This window comes from Anas acuta, chromosome 5 (assembly GCF_963932015.1).
Source record: "Anas acuta chromosome 5, bAnaAcu1.1, whole genome shotgun sequence".
In the NCBI taxonomy this organism is placed as follows: Eukaryota; Metazoa; Chordata; class Aves; order Anseriformes; family Anatidae; genus Anas; species Anas acuta.
This window is the reverse complement of record NC_088983.1, coordinates 29715820-29738473: the sequence shown is the minus strand read 5'-3', so window position 1 is coordinate 29738473 and position 22654 is coordinate 29715820. Positions and strand designations below refer to the sequence as shown.

The window sequence follows — 22654 nt, the reverse complement described above, 5'->3', positions numbered from 1 at the left end:
CCTCACGCCAGCGGCCGCCCCCCGCGGCACGTGACCCCCGGCGAGGGGCGGGGCGAGCGGGCCGGCGGCCGCGCGAGGGCGGGCGGGCGCGTGACGCGCGGCCCCGGGCACGTGACGCTGACGCGGCGCCCCCCCTCCCCCCGCGGCGGGCCGTTGCCGAGGGGAGGCCCCTCCCCCGCAGCGCCGCGCCGGGCGGCGCCGAGCTGGGAGCGGAGCGGCCGGGGCCCACCGGGCCCGATGGCGGGGGACGAGCGGGAGCCGCGCCCCGCGGGGCCGGGTGACGGCGGGGACCGGGGAGGGCCGGGCGCGGCGGGGCGGGGGGGAGCGGCGGGGTGGGCGCGGCACCGGCGCCGCCGCCCCCCCTCCGGCCGCTCCCGTCATGGCGGCGGGGGAGGGGCCGTCACGTGAGCCGGGAGGAGAGCGGGAGGGGCGGCCACGTGACCGCCGGGCCCGCGCGGCGGCGGCCCGCTCCCCCGTCACGTGACGCGGCCTCCTCCCTCCCCCTCTCCTCCCCCCCCCTCCGCGGCGTGTTCCGGTCACGTGCCCGCCCCCCGCCCGCCCCATGGCCCCGGCAGCGGCGGCCCGACCCCCCCAGCGCCCGGCCGGCCCCCGCCCACGGTAAGCGCCTGGGGGCGGCGGGGCCGCATCGCGGGCACCGGGCTCTCGGGCGCCCTCCCGGCGTGGCCGCGGCCCGGCCCGGCCCGGCGGGGAGCGTGAGGCCCGGGGGGCTCCGCCGGGACCGAGCCCGGGCGGCGGGAAGCTGGCGGGGGGCACAAAGGCGGGGGGCCCGGGGCTAGGCCGGGGGCCCGGGGCAGGCCGGGGCGGCGGCGGCTGCGCCCCGAGGGAGCCGCGGCGGAGGTGACGGGGCCGTGGGGCTGCGCCTCGGCGGGCCGGCTGCCCGCTGGGACCGGCTGCTGGCCGCTAGCGCCGGCTGCCCGCCGGGACCGGCTGCCCGGCCCGCCCTGCGGCAGCGGAAAGCGAGCGGTGAGGCTGGCACAGCCCGGCTGCCGGCCCCTGCCCGCCGCTGGGTTAGCCAACGGGGTAAAGGTTTCCTCCGGGCCTGCTCAGCCCTCCCCGAGCCCCGCAGGAGGAGGCTGGAGCCAAGCGCTGGTAACGGAGGGCGCTCAGCGGGGCGTTACGAGGCAGGCTCCCGGCTGTGGGATCGGGTAAGGAGAGGCTCGCTGTGTTAAAGGCGAGATAACCGTTAAAATGCGGTGGTGTTGCCAAAAAGCTGTGCTCGCTTCCAAAAGCCGGTCAGGCCTTGGAATGGGTTGCCCAGAGAGGTGGTGGAGTCACCAGCCCTGGGGGCGTTCAAGGAAAGGTTGGAACTGGTGCTCAGGGTCATGGCTTAGTGGGTGATACTGGGGGGGGGAGGGCTGGACCAGCTGATCGTAGGGGGCTTTTCCAACCTTAGTGATTCTAAGATTCCCATAGGGTTGGGAGAGGAGGGGTTAGTCGTAGACAAGCAAAGAGGACCTTTTGTTTTGTTTTCTGCCAGGCTGAAGCTTCCTGATTGATCTTGCCAGTTGTAAATTGCAGCTGACATTGACATCCTCAAGACAGGCTTGATGGCAAAGTCATACCCCTGGGTTAAGGCCTACCCTTTTATCCAGATGCTTTTCATAACTATCAGCCATCTCTTTAAAAGCTTTGTCACTACAGAATTTCAAATAAACTGTCTGGTTTTCCTATTCAAGAAGATGCTTAAAACAGATAAGTCTGTCTTCCAAAATCTGCAGTTGAACAACTCCAACACTGCTTCTTTTAGCAGCAGATTAAAACTATCAGTCAAAGATGTAAAATGAGAGATTTCCTCCCTAGGAATGGTGCAGTTGTTGCCTCTTTGAGCAGCAACATCATCATCCGCAGTACTGATTCCTGGAAGCTTCAGCAGAGTTGTTAAATATAGATGTCAGAATATTGGGGCAGGCGTGAGCAGATCATTGATGGCTCTCACCCTTCTTCATCGTAAGCCTTAAGTGTCAGAGAAAAGAGAAAGTGACTGGCTCCCTGCATGTGCATGGTGAGGATATCGCCTTCCCCTCTGCAGTCAGTAGGAGACCATCCTCACACTTTTCTAGCAGCTGGGCGAGATTTCTATTTTGGAATTTTGTACTTCTTGTAACAAGAGAAGCCATCTTGTTCTCGTTTGTGAAAGATGGTAACTTTTCTAAGTCCTGATTATTACCCTCTCTTACTCTTCCTGATGTATTGTTTAAAAGACAGCTCGGGGTTTTCTCCATTTTGGGTAATGCTTATTGTGCATATCACCCTACTGCCACCATAAATTACTGCATAAAAAAGGGAGCAGAGCAGTGACAAATAAGAATGGCAGCAAGCTCATGCATTCGCTCTCCCAGAAGGTAGAATGAGCCACTTGTGGGATAATTGTGCGTTCACAGATTGCACACTGCAGGGTACTGTGCTAGGAGCACTGCGTCTGTAAAGGAGAAGTTGCTAGCTGCTGATCCTTTCCCTCCGTAGTTAAAAGACTGCTTGTAGGTGGGTGAAATAGCATGGTTAAAAGCAAAGCAACGTGCATCAGAATGCCTGACTATGGAAACGCTTTCCTTTTCTTTCTGTTCAGAACAATTTCAATTCCTTTGCATTCTGTGGTTTTGTCTCTACTGCATTTGATAATAATGATCTCAAAGGACTGTAAATTAACAAGGGGAGAAAAGCGTCAAAATCTGTAGTCTTGCGTATATTGAAGTTTCTGGTCTATTGGATTCTGTGGCTAGCTGCTTTTTTCCGGTAAGGATAAGGTGCTGATGAGAGACTACAGACCTGCAACAGGAAACTCTCCATAAAATGGTAGCACAAATAGCACCAAAAGAGAATAATGCTGCTGGGGAGACTCTAATGGATTACGCTAGGAAACAGTCCTGAAATTACGCCATGCAGTTTTCCTTGAGAGAGCAGTATTAGCAGGGCTGCTCTGAATGTGGCACAGCACGTTCTAGCGGCTGCTGCAGTGATGCTGATGTGAACCCCCACGTTCAGCTCAGCATCATTGAAGTCTTGGGCGAAGCCTTGGCTGAGTGACACGATAAATGAGCAAAGCTTAAGTGGAGAGCCCATTTGCCATTGAATCTTCCCATACGGTATTTTACTTAACACATTTCAATGATGGGTTTTGACTTGCCAAAGGGAATGCTATCGTATTATTTAGATTGTTAGAGTAAGATCTCCTATCTTGCTTATGTCTTAAAAAAAAAATCTGAATTTCAATACTCAGAAGTGTCATTTTGTGATACTTATTAGTGTGATAAGTGATGCAAATTGCTTTTTGAAGTTTGATGCAGACACCAGCAAACATTACTATAAAACACATAAAATACATGTATCACCTTTTGAAAATACTGTTCTATATATCAACAGAAAAGTTTGTGGTGTACAAAATATAGCAACTGGACAGACTAAACATTTACAGCAAACAAACTAAACCTGGGATTTTTTGATAAGTGTGCAATAGTATGTTAACAAAATCTAGACGTACTTATGGCATACATATTTTCTTGAGACATTTAAGGCTGTAGAGTGAACCTGAAAAGAGGAGGGATGGTGACTGCTGGAAAGATTACAGCATGTATCAAAAGGTTTGTCGATGAGAGACTAGTGAAAAAATTCCCGTTCTTTTGAAGCAGGTCTAATACAGTCCAGTTCCTCTGAGGGATGGGGATAGGAGACTAGACAGCTGGGATCAAGCGTACCAAATATCATTCGAGCCTTGGGCAAAAATCACTACAGTAGGAACAGGACTGTAACTGGACTGTTATCTTTAGTGCAGAGGAGAACTGAAAATCCTTGTTTTTTCACATACCTTGTATCCCTCCGTCTTGTGAAATGATTTAGCATCTGCTGTTCGTACTGAAGAAGGGAAATGCTGCCAAATGCCAGAGGAGATCTGGAATTTGTGTTCCTTGTGTAGCTTTGGTTTTCTTCCGAGCTTGAAAAAACGGTAAAGAAACATTAAAATAGGATAACTCGGTTATCGGTTTAAGATGTGCAGGTCTTTTATGGGAGTCTCAGCAATATAATTAGGTGAATTATTTAAGTAGCTCGCACTGTTTTGTCTAAATAAATTTGCTAACTGCATTGTCACAGGGGAGCATGTCTATCTGCAATAGTTCAAAAATGATGTAGGCATTAATGAGTAAATGTGGGTTGTAATACCTTGACAGGAATAGAAAGAGGTAAGTGATGATGATGATAATCAGCTCTACTCTTTTTAATAGTTCCTTGTAGCCACAATGGCGACATCATCTGAAGAAGTGTTACTGATAGTAAAGAAGGTACGTCAGAAGAAGCAGGATGGGGCTCTCTACCTTATGGCTGAAAGGATAGCATGGGCACCTGAAGGCAAAGACCGCTTCACCGTCAGCCATATGTATGCAGACATAAAATGTAAGTGAAGACTTTTCCTATTCCAGTAAGTGGTGTTTCAAGAAACGTTTAAATACAATCCAAAGCTTATTTGCTATAAAACACTGGTAGATAATTCAGGAAGGTTGAAAGGGTCTGGGGCTTTGGCTAGGCTATTCTGTGTAGCAGCAGTGATCAGGACCATGGTACATGCTTAACGGTTGATAAAGTACGTAATTGTAGAACTTCTGTACTCTTCAGATATTTGTTACACTGCACTCTATTAACTTTTGAAAAAAATCTGCAAAAAATCAAACAAATTATCTATGCCATATGCTTGTGGAGGGAAGGGTGGGAGGAGGATTGAGGAAGAGTATAGGATTTTCAGGGTCTAACACAGAAGCTATCTGGCATATCATCTGTTAAACTATGCATCTAAAGCTGTTCCAGTTTTCATATAAAGTGAACCTCGCTGTTTTATTTTCATCCAACAGACCACAACTTCACAAGTGCTAGCTTCTGTAGTTTGGCCTGACTGTAATGTACCCAATAAGTGTTTGCTGCTGCAATAGCAGAGTACTTGCAAGTCAAAACTGAACAGGAAACGTCTATACTATGCTGCCTTTCTGGCTCCAATTAGTACTTGTGTTCCATGTGTTGTAATGCCAAAAAAATAATTTTAAAATGTTGTATGCATCACTTGGTTAAGCTTTAGCAATTACTGCTGTCAGAAGTCACATACAAGTACTGCAGCATGATCAGAAGTGTGTGTGATGAATGAAAACTAATTGCTGTTTTCTGAATTACAAATGTGACAAGAAGTTTAAAAGGTCTGTTCACTTACCTTCAACTTTGTGAAGGTTTTATCCAGCCATTTAGCTTATACACACTTAAGCAGCTTACATATAATGACTTATATGCCTGTACACTTTAATAACTTGGATGAGTGGCGCTTTTTTGTCTTTTCAAAATTAAAGAAGTGGGATAAGAAATTTGTAAGAAAGATCATGATTTAGGTTGACCTTTGGTTCCTGTCTCCAAGTTGCATTGGAGAAAGGGGCCAAGATTGGAAGTTAGGTGGGTGCCATTTGCAGGGCTATGGTGAAGTCAGTATAACAAAACAACCCATAAATGTAATTGTTTACTGTCCATAAAACTTACTTGTTCTAGCCTCTGCTCCCTCTGGTTACAAGAAGCAGGAGTTAGCTTTTTCCTATGAGTCATTAGGGTGTAGTAGCACCTTGGAGGCACTGGGGATCACCTTTGGGGAGTACTGTGGCTAACTGTGCTTAAAGCACGCAGCTTGAAACCAGCATACTTTTGCTGTCAACATCCTGTAACCCCACCCTGCATCTGCTTTCTTACTACTCTTCTGTGGGAGCTGGCCCAGCTGGAAAAACAGAAGGGGGGTTACTTTTCAGTGGCTTGGTTCCTTGGCTTGGCCTGCTGCACAAACGCTAGCACTGGTGCAAGAGAGGCTGTGGGAAGAAGAGGCAAGGGTGAAATGACAAGGCTGTACCTTTCAGCAGCCTCCTGGACTTGTACCAGGTTGAAGTCTCCAGGTGGTGAAAATCTACTTCACAGGAGTTTGCTAACAGAGAACGTAGTGAATACCAAGCTGAATCTGGGCTCCTGAGCTGTGGCTGAAGGATACTGGGTTTTGGAGAGGACACAGTGCAGCATTCCAACCAATTTAAGGGGAGGACTCTGTTCTACTTGAATGGCTGGAGTTCACATGTAGGATAATGACATTTAATTGGATGATGTGGATAACTACTTATAACCAAATACTCTAGGGAAGACAGTTTCTTATATAAGCTTACTGTCTGTTGCTAATTAATGCTCTCTGTGTAATCTAGGCCAGAAAATCAGTCCAGAAGGTAAAGCTAAGATTCAGCTTCAGCTAGTATTGCATGCAGGGGACACAACCAACTTTCACTTCTCCAATGAAAGCACAGCAGTGAAGGAGCGAGATGCTGTTAAGGATCTTCTTCAACAACTGTTGCCCAAATTCAAAAGGAAAGCTAATAAAGAACTTGAGGAGAAAAACAGGTAAAGAGAAAGGATTCTGAAAGCTGTTTTTATTTGTTTTTTTAAGTCTTGTCTAACTTGTGTTGTATTGCAACATTTTTACAAATGCAACATCACAAACAATCTCTCCACTTTCAATTTAGAGGCAGTTCCTCAGGACTTATATAACTCTAACATGTTGAGACTGCGCTTGTGTTCTCAGTGACACATTCTCGAGGTGTAAAGGCAGCCAGCCCAGCTGCTACCCAGTCTTTGTTACCTATCACTGTGAGATGAAAGTGTCCAACTGGCAGTCTGTCTCTTGAGCGTGCTTAAGTACATAAGTACCAGTGAGAAAAGCTGCCTGAAAGATTTTTTTCCAGAAGTTCTCACCTTCCTTGATTTGTGCTTGTTTTTTTCCTCCCTGCCCGCTCCTGCCAAATATTCTTTCCTGTTTTTCATATATACTATACTAAATTACTCTATTTTTTCATACATCTCACTTGACATGTAGTAGTTTTGTTATTTGGCACACAGGATGTTTATTCTGAAAAGAATTTAGAGAAGAGTTTCAGGAACTAAGTCCTTCTTTAAAAGGGCTTTTAAGATATGCTTCTTTTTCTACAAAACATTTGTTTTAAAGCAGCCTTTGTGGTCTTAGGGCACACTTCTCTGTGACTCCCCAGATGAGTTTCACTAGCATCTCCTGTGAATCCTATATCTGCTAGCTTTCCTTTTCAAAGACTGTTGTAGCTTGGAACTTACCTAACTTAAAGGTAGACTGTATATTTTTTAACCAAAAAACAGGAACCCTACTTTACTGGGCAGATTAGATCTTTACAAAGGGATTTCCCAAACCGGCAAGAGTCCTTGAGCTGGAGCTCTGACAGATCTGAGATGGACTGTTTTCAGTACTGCAGTGACAGCTAGACACTACAGCAGTGCAGGCTACTTTGGCACTGTTACCATACTGGTTTCTTTACGCTGTTTCTTCATTTCTAACAGTAACACCACCAAGTAGGTGCACAGTCTTAGCTCTCAATCTTTGTAGCCGTAAATGGAGTTCTACAGTACTATGCTATGTGGCATTAATAGCTTTTCTAGTTACAGAAAACTAGAATCAGAAAAGACAGAATCTTTAGAACAGGCTGTTCTGGTCTGTTCTTTTAACAATTAAAGTTCAAGACCAGTGATGGGGCTTCACTAGCCTAATTTAGAACAGATGAGGCTGAAAAGTATAGCCTATTCTGGTGCAGTACTTCATCCAGAGTCCTTGTGGCATTCCTCTGCTTATTGATACTTGGGGTGAGGTATGTACCAAAATTCCACGATTAAATGAGCTATTTCGAAGTAACAGACTATTTCCTGCTGCACTAATTAGTGGTCATGGCCGCTAATACATATCCAGTTATTTTTCTTACAAATAAAAAATAACCTTGGTAAGAAAACATACTAGCAATGTCCTGTCCCAAAAGGTTACCACTTATATCTCATTATACTTTGTCCTCAGAGCTGCTACAGACTTTGGTTCAGTCCAAATTGCAATCTATCCACGTTCTTCCCTAGACTGTATACTATGTATTCACAAGACAGCTTGTTTTTTTGTTCACAACCAAGACCCTGAGGAATATGCTTAAGGTTGCTGAGGTTATTGGCTGCTTGTCTGCGTGCATGTGTGGTTCCCAGCAGGTAACCTAGTGTGAGCTTCTAATTGGTATACAGCTGCATGAAAAAGAGAACATGAAATAACTGAAGTTTCTGGTGCATACCTTTCTTGTATTGTGGACAGTAAGGGTACTTGCTTGATATTTGGTTTCTAACTTCTGTAAACATTACTTCCTGGTGGAGGTAATGACACCGAATGTTTCTGCAGCACTAGCACTGCATGCAGTAGTTAAGTGGTGAAGGTCCTACTGTCACCAACAGAAATGTAAATGAACAAAAATCTCAAGATCATGTGTGTTTTAAAGTATCTTAAAACATGCATATTTTGTTATCTGTACTCTAGCACTAAAGTAGAGACCTGTAACTACCAAATTCTAAGATTTTAAACAATAATTGGATGGTGCCCAAATCCCCTTTTTCTACGACGAGACTTTGGTAATGGTAGTTCAGGAAGAGTCAGTGTGCTTTTCTAGTTCACAAGACTAGTCTTGGGCATGCAAAGGCACAAAAGCTTCACAGAATATTTAAGGACAAGACATTAATCCCATATTAATGTTCTCCTAGGCTTTACTGTTTTCTAGCATTTAATGCTATTCCTTCAAGGTTTTTTTAAGCCCTTCATTCTTTTGAGACAAGTATCGTTATTGAGGTTGGTTATTTACACAATCTTATTAAGAAATACACAGCATTTTTTGAAAGAAGAGTTAGTTTCTGTTCCTTTTGTGAACTCATGTTAGTTATGGAAATCCTAGTGATTTATTCTTCAGCATTTCAATTGTATTCAATACATTCTTTTACCAGAATGCTGCAAGAAGATCCTGTTTTGTTTCAGCTCTATAAAGACCTTGTTGTGAGCCAAGTAATCAGTGCTGAAGAATTCTGGGCCAACCGTTTAAGCCTGAATGCAGGGGATAATTCTGCAGCACCTAGTAAGCAGGATGTGGGCATCTCTGCAGCATTTCTGGTATGTTGAACCTCTAATTTAAAACATTTTAGAGCAAACAAATTGTGGAAAGATTTCTGCTCTTATACTTTATTCCCACATACTTGAATGTTCTTCTTTCTCTGTTAAAATATTGCAAGTGTAAAGGGGAGAAAAAATGTAGTTTTTGTGAAAATCTGCAACCTCAATTCTGTCGATTTAAGATGCTCATATTGAACTTAACCTTAAAGAGGCAATAGGCAGATGCTCTTCATACTGCTGCTTTGTCTTCCACGTAACAGAAAAAACGATTAACTTCGTCACTAGATTATAGTGTATTAATGCAATTAATTAATGCAATAAAAAGAGTGTCTGTTGTGCATAAATGAAGCCGCGAAGACACCCACACAAAGCAGTCTTATTCCTTCCCTGTGTTTGTTTTTCTAAACTACATGCTTTCAGCTAGCCAAAGAACAACTTGTACATCTGAAAGCTTGTTTTATCTCTTTCCCCAACTTTCAGTTATGTTATCCCTTCATAAGATCTCAATGCTTTTGTAATCTGAATGCAATCTAAAAGTAATGTAGGTACAATCTTCAGATTCCTTCCACGGAGACGTGTTTTTACTTCTGCAACAAAACTCATACAGATTACAATTTTCTAGCTGGAATCCCGTTTTTACCTTTGTAATGACTGTTTGCACACACTAAAGGTTTGGGAGGGAAAGAGGAGATGGGAATTGTTTGCTGGCTTCCCTGCTACACAAATGCTCGCTTTCCCTTTATAAATACCTGAATCAGTTAAGTGAATTTGTTTTGATTTTCTGTCACTGCACTATTCTTACACCTTAAAAAAAAAAGTGAAGCTTTCTTAAAGTAACTGATTGTTACTTTAATAACCAGTTTTTGTACACTGCATTTGTGAAGAAGAAATCTCTAGGTATTTGTGTTCTCATCCAAGTTAAAATAACTGTCTGGCTCTGTTCAGAATGAGTGCTTCTCTAGAAACTAGGTAGTATTAAAAACTAGAATTTAAGTGTACAGGAAAAGGAAGAAAAGGCAGCGTATGCTTTCCTCAGTCACTGAGAATCTGACTCTGCTTGATGCAGAGCTTCCTAAAATGATTACTGAACTCTAACTCGCAAGTTCTGACCAAGGCTTACAGTCCGTTTTTAAATGCAATGTTACTTATCACTTATACTTAGATGCTTTTAGTGCTTAAGAAAATAAGGTGTGACAGCTGTAAGTTATCACTGATCGTTCACTAGCTGAATTCTTGAATGAACACCAGAAGATTGGGCATGTACAGTAAACATGTCTTTTCTTACTTTGGAAGAAGGTTATATTAAACTAAGCATATCTCCCTTGACTGGTCTTTTTCATCTTCTAAAATCTACAGTCTACTTCTTGAATCATTCCTTGAGTGGCAAGTATAATAAAAGAGCATGCATTAATTAGTTTATTTACCACTCCAAAAATAGCTATTTATGATCAAATATGCCACGCATTACTGGAGGAAGATGATTATCTGCAGCAGAATTTGACATAGTTATGCCTTTTTTTTTCCTTCTCCATTTACAGAGGGAATTCAGACTTAAACTGTTTCTCCTCTCTGTATGCTTTTTTTTTTTTTAGGCTGATGTACGGCCTCAAACAGATGGTTGCAATGGTCTGAGGTACAATTTGACTTCAGATATCATCGAATCCATATTTCGAACATATCCTGCAGGTAAGAATCGTGCTTTGCATTACAAATGCATTCATTTAAGATTTGTTTACTATCATTTTACTCCAGGAAGGCTACATTGCAAGCCTGAGCCTGTAAGTATAAAGGACTGTATCTTCAGTCTCTTTGGATGATTTTCCCTGCCTTATTTCCTTAATTTGAGAAGGGATGGAAAGAAGTATGTGCTAAGACATGCTTTTGAAATGAAAACCTGATTTCGTTAGATGAAAGAATTTCGACTTGTTGCACTGACTTTTTTTAATTCTAAGTAGATACTTGGCTGCCATAATACGCCCCTACTGATCATGCCTTTTTTTTTTTCCTCCACGATACTACCTTCGCAGGAGGGCAAGAGACAGTTTTCCATCCTTCTCTTGCACTATGCTGAACCCTGACAAGGGTTCCTTTTGGCTCTAGATTAAAAATGCTAGATCCATCCTGAGAATAACTAGAATTCTGGTAAATAAGACTTCGTATGTGTGTGAGTGTGTGTAATTCAGTTTAGAATATTCTGGTTTCTGTGATGTATGTTTCTTTTCAGAGCACTAGGTAGTATTGCAAGGCATAGAAGAGTTTGCTGGTGTTTAACTACTGCAATCCCTTACATTTAACTGGCACCAATGGTGATAGCACTAGACAGAAAGGAAGGAACAAAGCAAGGAATTTGTAATGTAAAGTGCTGTATTAGGATTTGCAGAATACTTTGTAATCATTACTTGCTTGTTTGCAGTAAAAATGAAATATGCAGAAAATGTTCCACATAACATGACAGAGAGGGAATTCTGGACACGATTTTTTCAGTCTCATTATTTCCATCGGGACAGACTCAATACAGGCTCAAAAGACCTCTTTGCAGAATGTGCCAAACTGGATGAAAAAGGTAAGTTTTCTTTTTCTGCAATAGGCTGTTAACTTAGCAGTATTATAGAGCACAAATCAAGAGGTATGGCTAGTGAACTTTGCAAAACTCAAGTCAGAGTTCTCATATGTCCATCTATTGGATGTCTTATTTGTCAAACTGAGAGGTAGAGATGGACATTGGAAGTTGTCTATAGCTTTATTATTCTTAGGCCGTCTGATAGCAAATGCATTCCTTGAAACAAATGGGGAAGTGCTAGTACTAGAAATACCCTTTATCACAACTCAGGCAACAATAAATCAATTCCAAAAATAAGTGATCATGATAATATACTTATGCTCTACCATCAGTTACTATGGAATAACTTATTTTACGTAAGCCTTCATTTCATGCTGTGTGCACAACTTAGAGCAGGTACAGCTTTTGTAGTAGGATCAGTTTTTCACAACAGACAAATGTGGATCCTGTTACCTGTTCTGTCAGTCGTTTTAATAGAAGCTTAAGTCAGATGATATTTAAGATTTCATATTAAACGTTTCTATATGATTACAATCCTACCTCAAATGTGAAGAGATAAGATCACTTAACACCATTCCTTGGTGCATGTTCTGTCTAGTGAATACATTCTATTAGGAACCCACAACCCTTCACAAGTAAAAGCTATCACCAGATACAAACTACTGTTCTACCCAAGACAGTCCAGCAATACAGTGCCATAATTAGAAGAAACAAAACTAAGGCCTTCCAGTTCCCACTAATACAACTAATATTAAATGCATCCTCTTTTTTACATATCGAACAGCGTTCAGTTATGTGTAGAAGTTGAAAGCTGCTGTAATTAGTAGGCTGCTCTTTTACAATAATATTCCAAATGTGTGGTTTATTTTCAAGGGAACTTTGAAAAGGGTTGGAAGTTCTAGTTGTAGTGACATTTGGACATCTGCAGAACCTTTGGCCTTTCCTTGAAGGTTAAATATAGTGTAATAATCCCATAATTATTTGTTTTTCCGTGTGGGTTTTTTTTTCATGGTCTTTTCTTTCATACAGGGTTAAAAACAATGGTATCTCAAGGAGTAAAAAACCCTCTGATAGATTTAACAGCTTTGGAAGATAAAACATTAGATGAAGTAAGTACTTGGCAAAAATACAAAAAAAAATGTTTCAGTTCAGGGGAATGGAGATCCTCCTGTTGAGATTAGTACAAATGCTTGTTCTAAGACAGGTCACTTACTAGGCTGCTGTGCTTGTTGAGTACTCAACATTTACACCAGTTATATGTGTGTAAAGAACTGGAGCCTGTGCCTAGATGCCTTCCTTGGTGTGCTGGGTATAAAGCCAGACTTCTTTCTTTTAAAGAGGAATTACTTCGCTTTGCCTTCAGCCACCTGGTAACTGGGGAACACTGCCAGCATTAAGGCTTGAGGTTTTTTGAATTCCCAGTGCTATCACATCCTCCTGACAGGTGTCATTTAGCCTGCAGGCTGTTGGTGTTCTACAAGAAGTTAAAAAGAGGTCAGTAACACAATTGCTAGTTCTTACTTGCCATCCGTGCCTGTCTGTTTAGTACAGGTAATCTTTTTTTTTTTTAAAGCTAGTCCTGTATATACAACAGATCAAGGTATCTTACAAACTTACTTGTTCAAGACTTTTTTCCTGACACCTCTAAACGTTCAAGCATTTGGAGTTTTTTCAGAGTGCACGTGGGTGATGGTGGGAGGGAAGGTAAGAAAACACTGCTTTAGATCATAGTGCAGTATCGCCTGGTGAAATTGCAAGGAGGTGGCACACAGGCTTCCTGACTCAATGGAAAACACAGAATGGTCCTTCTGGCTTCGAGAGAGGAGGTAACTAGTGTTATTTTCTTTGCAGGGCTATGGTGTTGCTCCTGTGGCCTCTACATCAAATGCCTCAAAATCTGCTAGAGAAAGTAGCAATGCTGCCATTATAAAACGCTTTAATCATCATAGTGCCATGGTCCTTGCAGCTGGCCTCAAAAAACAGTAAGCTTAAATGTTGTCTAAAAGCTAAATTTTGTTGCATACTTTAAGGAATTTCCAAAAGGAAAATACATCTGCAGTTCCTCATCCAGCCTCTTTTTATGAATGAACTCTTAGGTTCTAGAAACGAAAGTATTATTAGGTTCCATTTTACTTCATACACTTTTTTTCAGAGCTGTCTGAGATGATAAATGCTATTTTTAGCTGGATCGCTACCATACAAATCAGATATAGAAAAGGAAAGGATGTTTCAGCCTTAGCTCTCTAGCTCTGCTGAAGGCTGCAGAAGTATTACTCTGTTTGCTGTGCGGGTGGGGAAGTCTGGTACAGGAAGTTCCTATTGCCTGCCTTCCAGGAGCGGGCCTGTTGGGGCTTCCTATAGCAGGTTGCATGGGAAGAGGTAAAAGCAGAAGCAGAAGAACAGTATGACTTGGGTAGATCACGTTAAAGGTTTACCCAGTGCAGCACCATGTCCCTGACCATGCCTTAAAGGTATCGGCTGGTTACATATATTTGTAGTGGAAAAACTCATCAGAAGAGGAATTAAATGGGTTTGATATGAGCTCTGTTGTACAACTGGTTTATAGACAACCACCTAAGCAACAGATTATTACTGTACTGAAATCCTACAGGCCTTACCTGTGAGAGATCTTATTTAAATCATTTCTTCTGCATGGCTGAGCTCCCTTTTGTTGTTCTTGTCTCACCCAGAATGAGCAGTGGGCCTCAGATAACGTTCTGGGTATCTGTTTCTGTTCCTCAGATCAGAGTGAGACAAGGCAGTAGCTCTCCTTCTGAAACAGTACTATTTCAGGGCTCCCATACCTCTGCTAATACAAGATTGGCCTCAACATGTATGCAAAGTATTTGTTTTGCATGATTTTGCTGTGTCTCATTTGCATTGTGGTCATGCTGTTATTTCTGCAGAGAGGCAGAAGTACCCTTCCCTGCTGTTGAATTTCCCCCTTGACAAACAGGGTCATTTGAGGAGTTGGTTCCTTTTATCTAGATCAACTTCTATAAGTTAAGACATATGGGGGGGTGGGAGCTGGTGTACAGTATGAAAATGCATATAGAACTTTTGAAATAGATGTATTTACCTTGTTTCTAGCATGTATTTAAAATTTCCTTTGAGGTGGATTCTTTTTAATGCTGTTTCTGTTTTTTAAGAGAAGCACAAAATGACCATTACAGTGAGACCAGCAGTACGGATGGAAACTCCAGGGATTCAGATTTCTTTCAACCACCAACGAAAAAGGTATAAAGCTAGCTGATGGGATTCCAAATGAAAGGGATTGGATGCTGTCTCTTAAAACAACACTAAAAGTTCATTATGTGTTTTAAGAAGCATCTAAAACGATATTTAAGTTAGCTTTGCTTAAAAGTATAGAGAAAAACAATTGAGGGCCAGTGAAAAGCTTTGTGCGTAGAGCATGTCTGTTAGTAAACGTGAATGAACTACACCTTGAAGTGCTGTAAAAGTACTGTAACTGTTACAAAACTTAACTGAATACTCCTTGCTAGAGTTGACAGCCAAATTAGAAAATGCCAAGCTGACCCAAAACCTGTGTATGTTGTGAGAAAAGGGTGTAAAATACTCGAGTTTTTAAATGTTGCAGTGGTCAAAAGCTTTGACTTTCCTGAAAGCTGCAGGCTTTTACTGAGGAAGTAAATAGACCAGGACAAGAACAAATGTGACAATGACAAGAATGATAAAGTAGCATGAGAGTAAGAGCCTACAAAGGAGAACTACACCTGTGGTGTTACCCATGCTGAAAAAGTCTGTCACCACTGTGGTGGCACCTCTCAGCATGAATGCTCTACCAAATATCTTGGGGAACTGTTAGGGTGCTAGTCCTACACTCTTGTACTCCAGCCATTACAGTATTACTGTTTCTGTTAATCTGGAGATAGCTGGACTTAAGTAGAGAGAACAAAGAATGATGTATGTATAGCAGAATAATTTCTCAAGTGTCAGGGACTGTGAGTTTTGGTCAGAATCTATAGAAAAAGCAGTAGTTTGCAAACTGCACATTTAAAACGGTACTGGGCATACCTCCCTTAGGAGGATAGACACAAACCATTCCAGCCAATTTTGTTTTCATTAAGGTGTTAGTAGCCCTTTCACACAAATTCAGTTAAGTAAGAGAAAAAAAGCAGTAAATGTGCCAAATTGTGCTCCAATTAGTGAAGTGTAAAATTCTTTGGTTTATTTTTAGGTGAAACTACAGGAGTCCATTGAATATGAAGATTTAGCAACGAATAATAGCATTAAAACTATTGCACTAAACTTAAAGAAATCTGACAGGTAAGTTAACAAAATATGCTGGGCTATTTCAGCATATTCTATCTAGCAGGTCTCATCATAGCCTGCACACAATCAGCTGATTTAGTTTCCACTGTGCCGCAATGAAGTGTGTTTAGGCTAAATTTAGAAACAAAATATGAATTCCTGCATAAACCAACTTACAAGCAATTTCCATTTAAATTTGTAGTTTGATTTTACCTTGCTTCTCAGCTCGTTAAGCCTCTGTAAACCTACTAGGAGGGCTTTGACATAATTTCTATGAAAATCTTAACAGGCTTATTTTAAAGATTCAGCGCTTTGTTGAAGCTCAGTGGAAAAACGTGTGTAGCATGTGTTCGTAGACAATTCCTAGCAAAGTCCTCTCCCAGGGGAAAGAAGTGCTGTTGCGATAGTTTGGACTGGCCACTGGTCTTGTATTTTTCTACTAGTAGTTTTGTAGACTCTTGAGTTTAAGAACCATAGAAGTAACTTTAGAGAAGGAGTGATACCACAGGAAGGAGAACAGATCCAAATGTGTGTGTAGCTTCATTTAGCTGAGGTTCAAATAAAAGCAGCGTGAATTCCTCCATTCTGATGATATTCCCAGAACTGAGCAAAATAGGTGGCACAGGTAGCTTTTTATTGGCAGAATGATGCTCATAGATTCAACAACAGAAATGTCCTCCTTTTCACCATACCATCTCTAACCCAACCTCTTGGCAGTATATATACTTTTCATGCCAACAAACAGGATTTAGATAGTGGAGTCAACAGTTGCAAAGTCTAAAAAGTCTAAAAATAAAGAAGTCTAAAATTGCAAACATATGAATGACTGTCCAATGATTTTTTTCCATTTTTACCAACACCCCTATTAATATACTTTTCTCTCTCACAGGTATTATCATGGTCCAACTCCAATTCAATCACAGCAATATGCAACCAGTCAGGATATAATTAGTTCTTTTAATAGTATTAGGCAAGAAATGGAAGCATATGTACCCAAACTAACTCAGGTATGGAAGAATTTTTAGCGAAATTCCCTTCCTAATGTTAACATCTTGCTTTCTGTCTCTTGGCTACTGGAATTTTAACTCATCAGCCTAAACTTAATTTACAACTTCAGGTGATACCTTTTCAGCTATTGTGTTTAAAATATAAACACCGAAAACAATAAGAAAAAAAGACAGTTAAAGCTTTGCTGACACTCAGTTATATTCTACCGTTAACATATTGTTCTGAAGAAATAGCAAAGGCATAAAATAGTAAAGCAGGACAGTCGTGCAACATGAATACTGGCAAATATTATTGATCCCACCCTCTGAAACTTAGGATATCGTGGTGTTAGGAGATGGTAGTAAGCAGGCATGTAACTGAATCGGTCTTTTGCTCCAAAATGCATTTAGGTAGGATCTGTTTTTAAGTATGGGCTGCAGAGAAGCTTGCTTTTAACAGCATGAGGATAGTATGGCCATCTCACTAACCAGTTTCTGAACTACCCTTCTTAAATTTGGCCATAAGAAAAGGGGTCACAACTGTGAATGTGTCACATCTCTGTATTGTAAGGATTATCCTTAGTAGTAGTAGCTGTGCAGCCAGTTCACATACTAGGTAAAGGAAAGGTTTGTTGGTTCATAATTGGAGAGCTTTCATTGAAAACATGAGCTAACAAAGCCACCTCATTTAATTCTTCAGTACAGCAAACTCTTCATCAGAGCTTCCCCTGTATCTTCCCAACTATATCTACAATTAGATTTCTTATACAATTTGCTTTAAAGACACGTTGGAGAAAATGGTCTGAAATAATAGTAACCTCTTTCCCTTCAGGTTCTTTCAAGTGGTGATGCTACTAGCACTATTGCAGTCCTGTCACCTGGAGGAGCACTTATGCAGGGTGGAACACAGCAAGCCATAAACCGTAAGCACTTAGGATGTATAGTACTTCAATCACATTTTACTCCTTTTTAAAGCAGCTTGCTGTTTTATTTCTCTCTTAGAATATATTACACTGATAAAGGAAATTCTGGAAACTTGTAGCTGGAGTAAGACTGGTTATGGCAACAAGAAATAAAACAACCCAGGCACCCTATGAGGGTGGTGCTGGCTATACCAGTGCTGCAGCAAGTGAATGAGAACTTTACAGAGGAAGTGATAAAGGATGCACCTGATACTAAGTCGTCATGCAGTTAATGGGTTTGCTTGCTCAGCATTCTTAATTTGTATTTTTTCCTGGATTTTAGAAAATAAGAGGCATAGTCTGGGAGAGCTCTAAAGAAGTGTGTTCTAGGAAATTGTTTGGAACTATTTTTTTTGCAGCCTGCATTTCAGATCCGCAGCTCCCTGTGAAGGATGTTTTTCTTGTGGACTACAAGGGCAAACAGGCAACCCCTCCTTCTCCCATCTCCATTCAACTGCTCTATTTCCTGTTGTCACATTCGTGCCAGCTTGAGTTCCTTTCCCTTTAGTCTTGCAGCAGATGAATCCCTGTTCTCTCAAGGCAGGATTTAGTATAGTTCTCTAGTTCACATTTTCTACTTGATCTGAAGGACAGCAGAGACTATTCGGTCTGTTGAAAAAGTTTGAATTTCTATTGGTCAGAAAGGAGTCAGCAAGCCAGTAACAAGGCTTCCTTGCCCATCCCAACTGCCGGACTGGGTGCTCCCTTTCATCAAGCCTAACCACCTTCTTAATAGCCTCATCCTCAAGTTTGTTATATACTGTTCAAGGGACTGCTCCTGCCATTCTCAGTGACAGGCTGTGCTTTTTATCCCTGCTGTTTACAGTTGTGGTGCCCTCCCTGTTCTTGAACAGTGTAGCTATTTTTTTCTTTAAGGCACTGCTGGGGAGAAAGTTCCTTGTTCCTGCCTAAACTTTTCGTCTTACGTGTGCCCTATCGCTGACAGGTGCTGTGACTATTCTCATTTCCCATGTAACAGTGGGGAAAGTTAGAAGTTACATTAGCTTGCAGTATTCACCACATACCTCACAGCCCATTTTTGCTCTGGGCTTTGAACAGAACAAGGCTCTGGTCCCAGAAGCAGTCAGTACTATACCACTGTAACAACAGTAATTATTTCTAATTATTACTTCTAATTTTGGATTAAAGCACGGTGTCCATTGTTAGCCTGGCTATAGATCTGCCTCAATATTATGAGTTTCCATGCATAGCCATAAATAAGCAGCTGACCTGATCTAATGCCACTGATAGGCTTACTTCAGGTGTGGGGCAGCTCAGAGTTCCCTCCCAGCCAATCTTTCTGTCATTCTACTAAGAAATGTATATTGCTAAGCTTCTCGTTAGCCTAACATACTCATTTTACATATGTTAATTTTGAGTGAAGTGACAAAGCCTTTTTCCCGTTGCAGAGATGGTGCCAAATGACGTTCAGTCTGAACTAAAACACTTGTATGTGGCAGTAGGGGAACTGCTACGACACTTCTGGTCCTGCTTTCCAGTTAATACGCCATTCCTAGAAGAAAAGGTAAGGTGGATCCTTCCTATTGTGGCCATGGTTAAGACATGGCCAGATCATGGTTTAAAATGACCATCATTGACTTGAAACACAGAACTAATACACATGCTTTAAGCCAGTGCTTATTCATCCCTAGAACTGAAGTTCACAGAATACTATAAAATGGGACTTTTTCAGCAACTTGGTGCTACTGGCTAAAATCATGCTTATCCCTGCAGGCCTCTTAACCCCCTTCAGGAACACTTCCTGTGCTCTAGTTTCCAACAGAATGGTCAGCTGTTTTCCAGCTGCAGATTTATCACTGTCAGTTTAACACACACAAACTATAGACCCTCTTTCCCAACTGTAAGACCTCATGTCTGCAACAATGTTTACAAGAAAGTTTTCCTTATCCTTCTATCCATTGAAAATCACTCAGCTTCAAAACACGCACTGCTTTTTAGAACAGAGCTGCCTTAATGAAGGGATGTGTGGCTATAACCAGGTAGGATGGTTGTGATTTTTCTGTTGCCATTCTCAACCTCTGACCTCATATGGATCACAGAGATAAAAACTTGCATTCAGCCATCTTAGATTTTCTGCTGCAAAATGTGGCCTGAAAAAAACACCATACAGCCTTTGCATGAAGAAGAAAAAAATGTTTTGGTTAGTATCTATAGAATTTGCTGACCAAGTAATAGTAATCACCTTGCCACCACAGTGGATTTTCAGGCATGTTGTACTCAAAAATAAAACATGCTTTAAGTTAAAGATGTGTTAGGAGTTTTTTCTTCCTCAAACTGTACACACTTAAAGTATCCCCCAGAATGAGTTATGAAGTGTTCTGTGCAAGCAATTACAACATTGGCTTCTGTCTCTCTCTCAGGTTGTGAAAATGAGGAGCAACTTGGAAAGATTTCAGGTGACGAAGCTCTGCCCATTCCAAGAAAAGATTCGGAGACAGTATTTAAGCACAAATGTAAGGGAAAAATATTCTTAACTTTAATTACATAAGGTGCATATTAATAACGTGAATCGCAATTATCAAAGGATGGTGGCTCTGTTATCCTATGTCATTTTAAGTCTTATTACTGAAGAAATTGATAGAGGGGAAATTAGGTACAGAGTTAGGTATGTCTTTTCTCCTTGACTGTCCCTGGTCCCTGGCTACCTTGCTGCATGACAACAAACTTGTCAAGAGCTGTAACTTTGGAAATTGCTCAAGTGAGACAACAGAAAAGGGACAAGTTATGTTTCACTTTCTACTTCCATCATGAAGTAGAACTTGAGCTACTTCAGAGTAATCTCCCACCATATCAGACTTTAAGTGGTTACAGACTAAATACCGGAACAAACAGCAGAACCAAGTGTCACATCCCTAGGACCTGCTTAGCTTAGTAGCTCTCTGAACTGCTACCTCTGCAGTTAGCATAGAGCTTCTAGGTCCTTTCTCTCCTCATCTGGCACACCTCCTTGATCTTGGTGAGATCACTCAGAGTGAATGAAAGGAATAATCCAACTGAGTATCTCTTTGATCAAAGGCAGGGGAGGGGATCTATTTTGTGGTAGCTGAGACTTTTTTTCTCTTCTTAATCTTTCAGTTGATAAGTCATATAGAAGAGATGCTGCAGACGGCCTACAATAAATTCCATACATGGCAGTCCCGCCGTATGCTGAAGAAGACGTGAAAATGCATGCTGTACAGGTTTGAGAGCAAAATCTGCAATAGGTATAGGAATACAACCTAGCACATGTGCAGATCTTATAGTTGTTGCAGGAAGACCTGCAAACTGTGGACTTCTGGAAATGATGCTAACTGAACTTGCACATTTTTTTTGAAAAAGGAACTGAGATTAAACTTGAAAACTAGGGAGAAAAACAAGGAAGAACCAAAACAGAAGAGCTGAGGCGCAAAAATATTTAAAAGACACTGTTTACTGCAGTTACTCAGGAACTGCTTATGATTTGCATAAAGAGCTGCTTTCAGAAATAAAAAATTTAAAGAGGGTGTATTAATAAAATCTGTTTTTCTGTCTAATTTTTTTAAGAAATGTATGGCACAGGGTAGAAATCAAAAGTTTTTCTTCACTGGATTCTGACATTTTATTGAATTCTGTTTATACTTTCTGCAACCGTTTAACAATGATATTATAAAATATAGCAGAGACTGGTTTTGCTTCAAACATTTGGGAGAGTGTAGCTGTCAGAAGACAAGCTTCTGCCATATATTTTCCCCACCAATTGGAAGCAAGAGGCATTGCACTGAAAGCTGTCTATGGTCTGGGGTCCCTGAAGGCACATGGGGGCAAACTTTTGCCTGAAGTCTTGGATTTTTATGCAGAATTTTTTCAGCCATCAGTTTTGCATGTTTTCCTTTGAGTGCAAGCGTGTGCTACTGCAATCTTTTTTTAAGGTGGCATTTGTTCTGAGGAGAGAATGCATTTTTAAAAATGAAGTTAAATAAAGTTTCTTACAAAAGCAGTCATTTATTTTCAATTTAGACTTTATTTCTTCCCTTAAATCTGTTTTCCTTCACTCTTCCCGTTTGACTGTTACACTATTTTTGGCGAATTGATAATCATTGCAAAGAGAAAAATGTGTTATTTACAGTGTCCATAGCTATTGGGAATCTGTGCCATACTTTGTTCCAAATAGAACTAAGTTCACCATTTCAGACCAACTTGTCTTGTATTAAATGTGACTTAAATGCAAAGTAAATCTGTTTTCTATGATAATATGCAGTTCAATGACATCCTTGTATTTTGTTGTCATCTTGACTGTACTAAGGCCCAGAATGGGCTACTGAGCTTTTTTACTTCTGACTAAATGTGACTGTTAGATATAGGAGGCATTTACTACAGAGACAAATCAGTGGCTGTACTTATTCAAAGGAAGCACAGCAGTGTTCTGTAAGGCAGAAGAAATTCCCATTAGCCAGTACGATGGCTTAATTAATACTAGGTTTTGCCACCACTGATATGACATTAAAACATTATAGTATGATTCCAGGTGGAAAACTCCTGTAAATTCCTTCAGCAGAAGAGATGTATTTGTACAGCCAAGTCTGTGCTTGTTCTGTGCTGCTGCTCCATTTATGCAAGAAGGGGTTTTCTTTAACTAATGCGTGGAAGCCAGCAGCTTCTGTATATCCAGTGTTCTTGGATTTTTGTATTATGCTGCCATTTTGATAAAAGCCGAGTTTCAGTTAAACATCACAGTCCTCACCCAAATTCTGTTTGGAAATGTATGCTTATTGTTAAGCCTAGTTTCCCTGTCTGCTTTTGCAGATAGATGCATGATACCTGCTCTGTGATGTTAATGTGGTTTGCTATAAGAAGTGACTGGGCTCAGCAAGAGGGACATGTTTTGTTTTTT

The 22654-nt window shown here is 41.5% G+C and overlaps 1 protein-coding gene and 1 long non-coding RNA gene across 3 annotated transcripts in view; one reads left to right on the top strand and one right to left on the bottom strand.

Moving 5' to 3' along the window:
• The first annotated feature begins 296 nt into the window (after nucleotides 1–296).
• Nucleotides 297–22020, top strand: GTF2H1 (general transcription factor IIH subunit 1). Of its 2 annotated transcripts, none has more exons than XM_068683546.1 (15): nucleotides 297–618; nucleotides 4239–4407; nucleotides 6225–6417; nucleotides 8842–9004; nucleotides 10597–10690; nucleotides 11418–11567; nucleotides 12594–12673; nucleotides 13416–13546; nucleotides 14714–14801; nucleotides 15763–15851; nucleotides 16726–16843; nucleotides 17655–17745; nucleotides 19194–19309; nucleotides 20166–20258; nucleotides 20881–22020. In XM_068683546.1, exons 2-15 carry the CDS (start codon nucleotides 4254–4256, stop codon nucleotides 20965–20967), a joined length of 1647 nt encoding a protein of 548 aa, XP_068539647.1. In that variant the 5' UTR covers nucleotides 297–618; nucleotides 4239–4253; the 3' UTR covers nucleotides 20968–22020. The 2 variants fall into 2 exon arrangements, with proteins under 2 accessions (XP_068539647.1, XP_068539648.1); XM_068683547.1 differs by lacking the exon at nucleotides 297–618 and adding an exon at nucleotides 824–1166.
• Nucleotides 3736–22654, bottom strand: part of LOC137857268 (uncharacterized) — a 39523-nt gene continuing 20604 nt past the window's right edge. Inside the window, exon 4 of the long non-coding RNA XR_011097041.1 lies at nucleotides 3736–3949. This is a non-coding gene — a long non-coding RNA (uncharacterized lncRNA). The remainder of the gene's footprint in view (nucleotides 3950–22654) is intronic.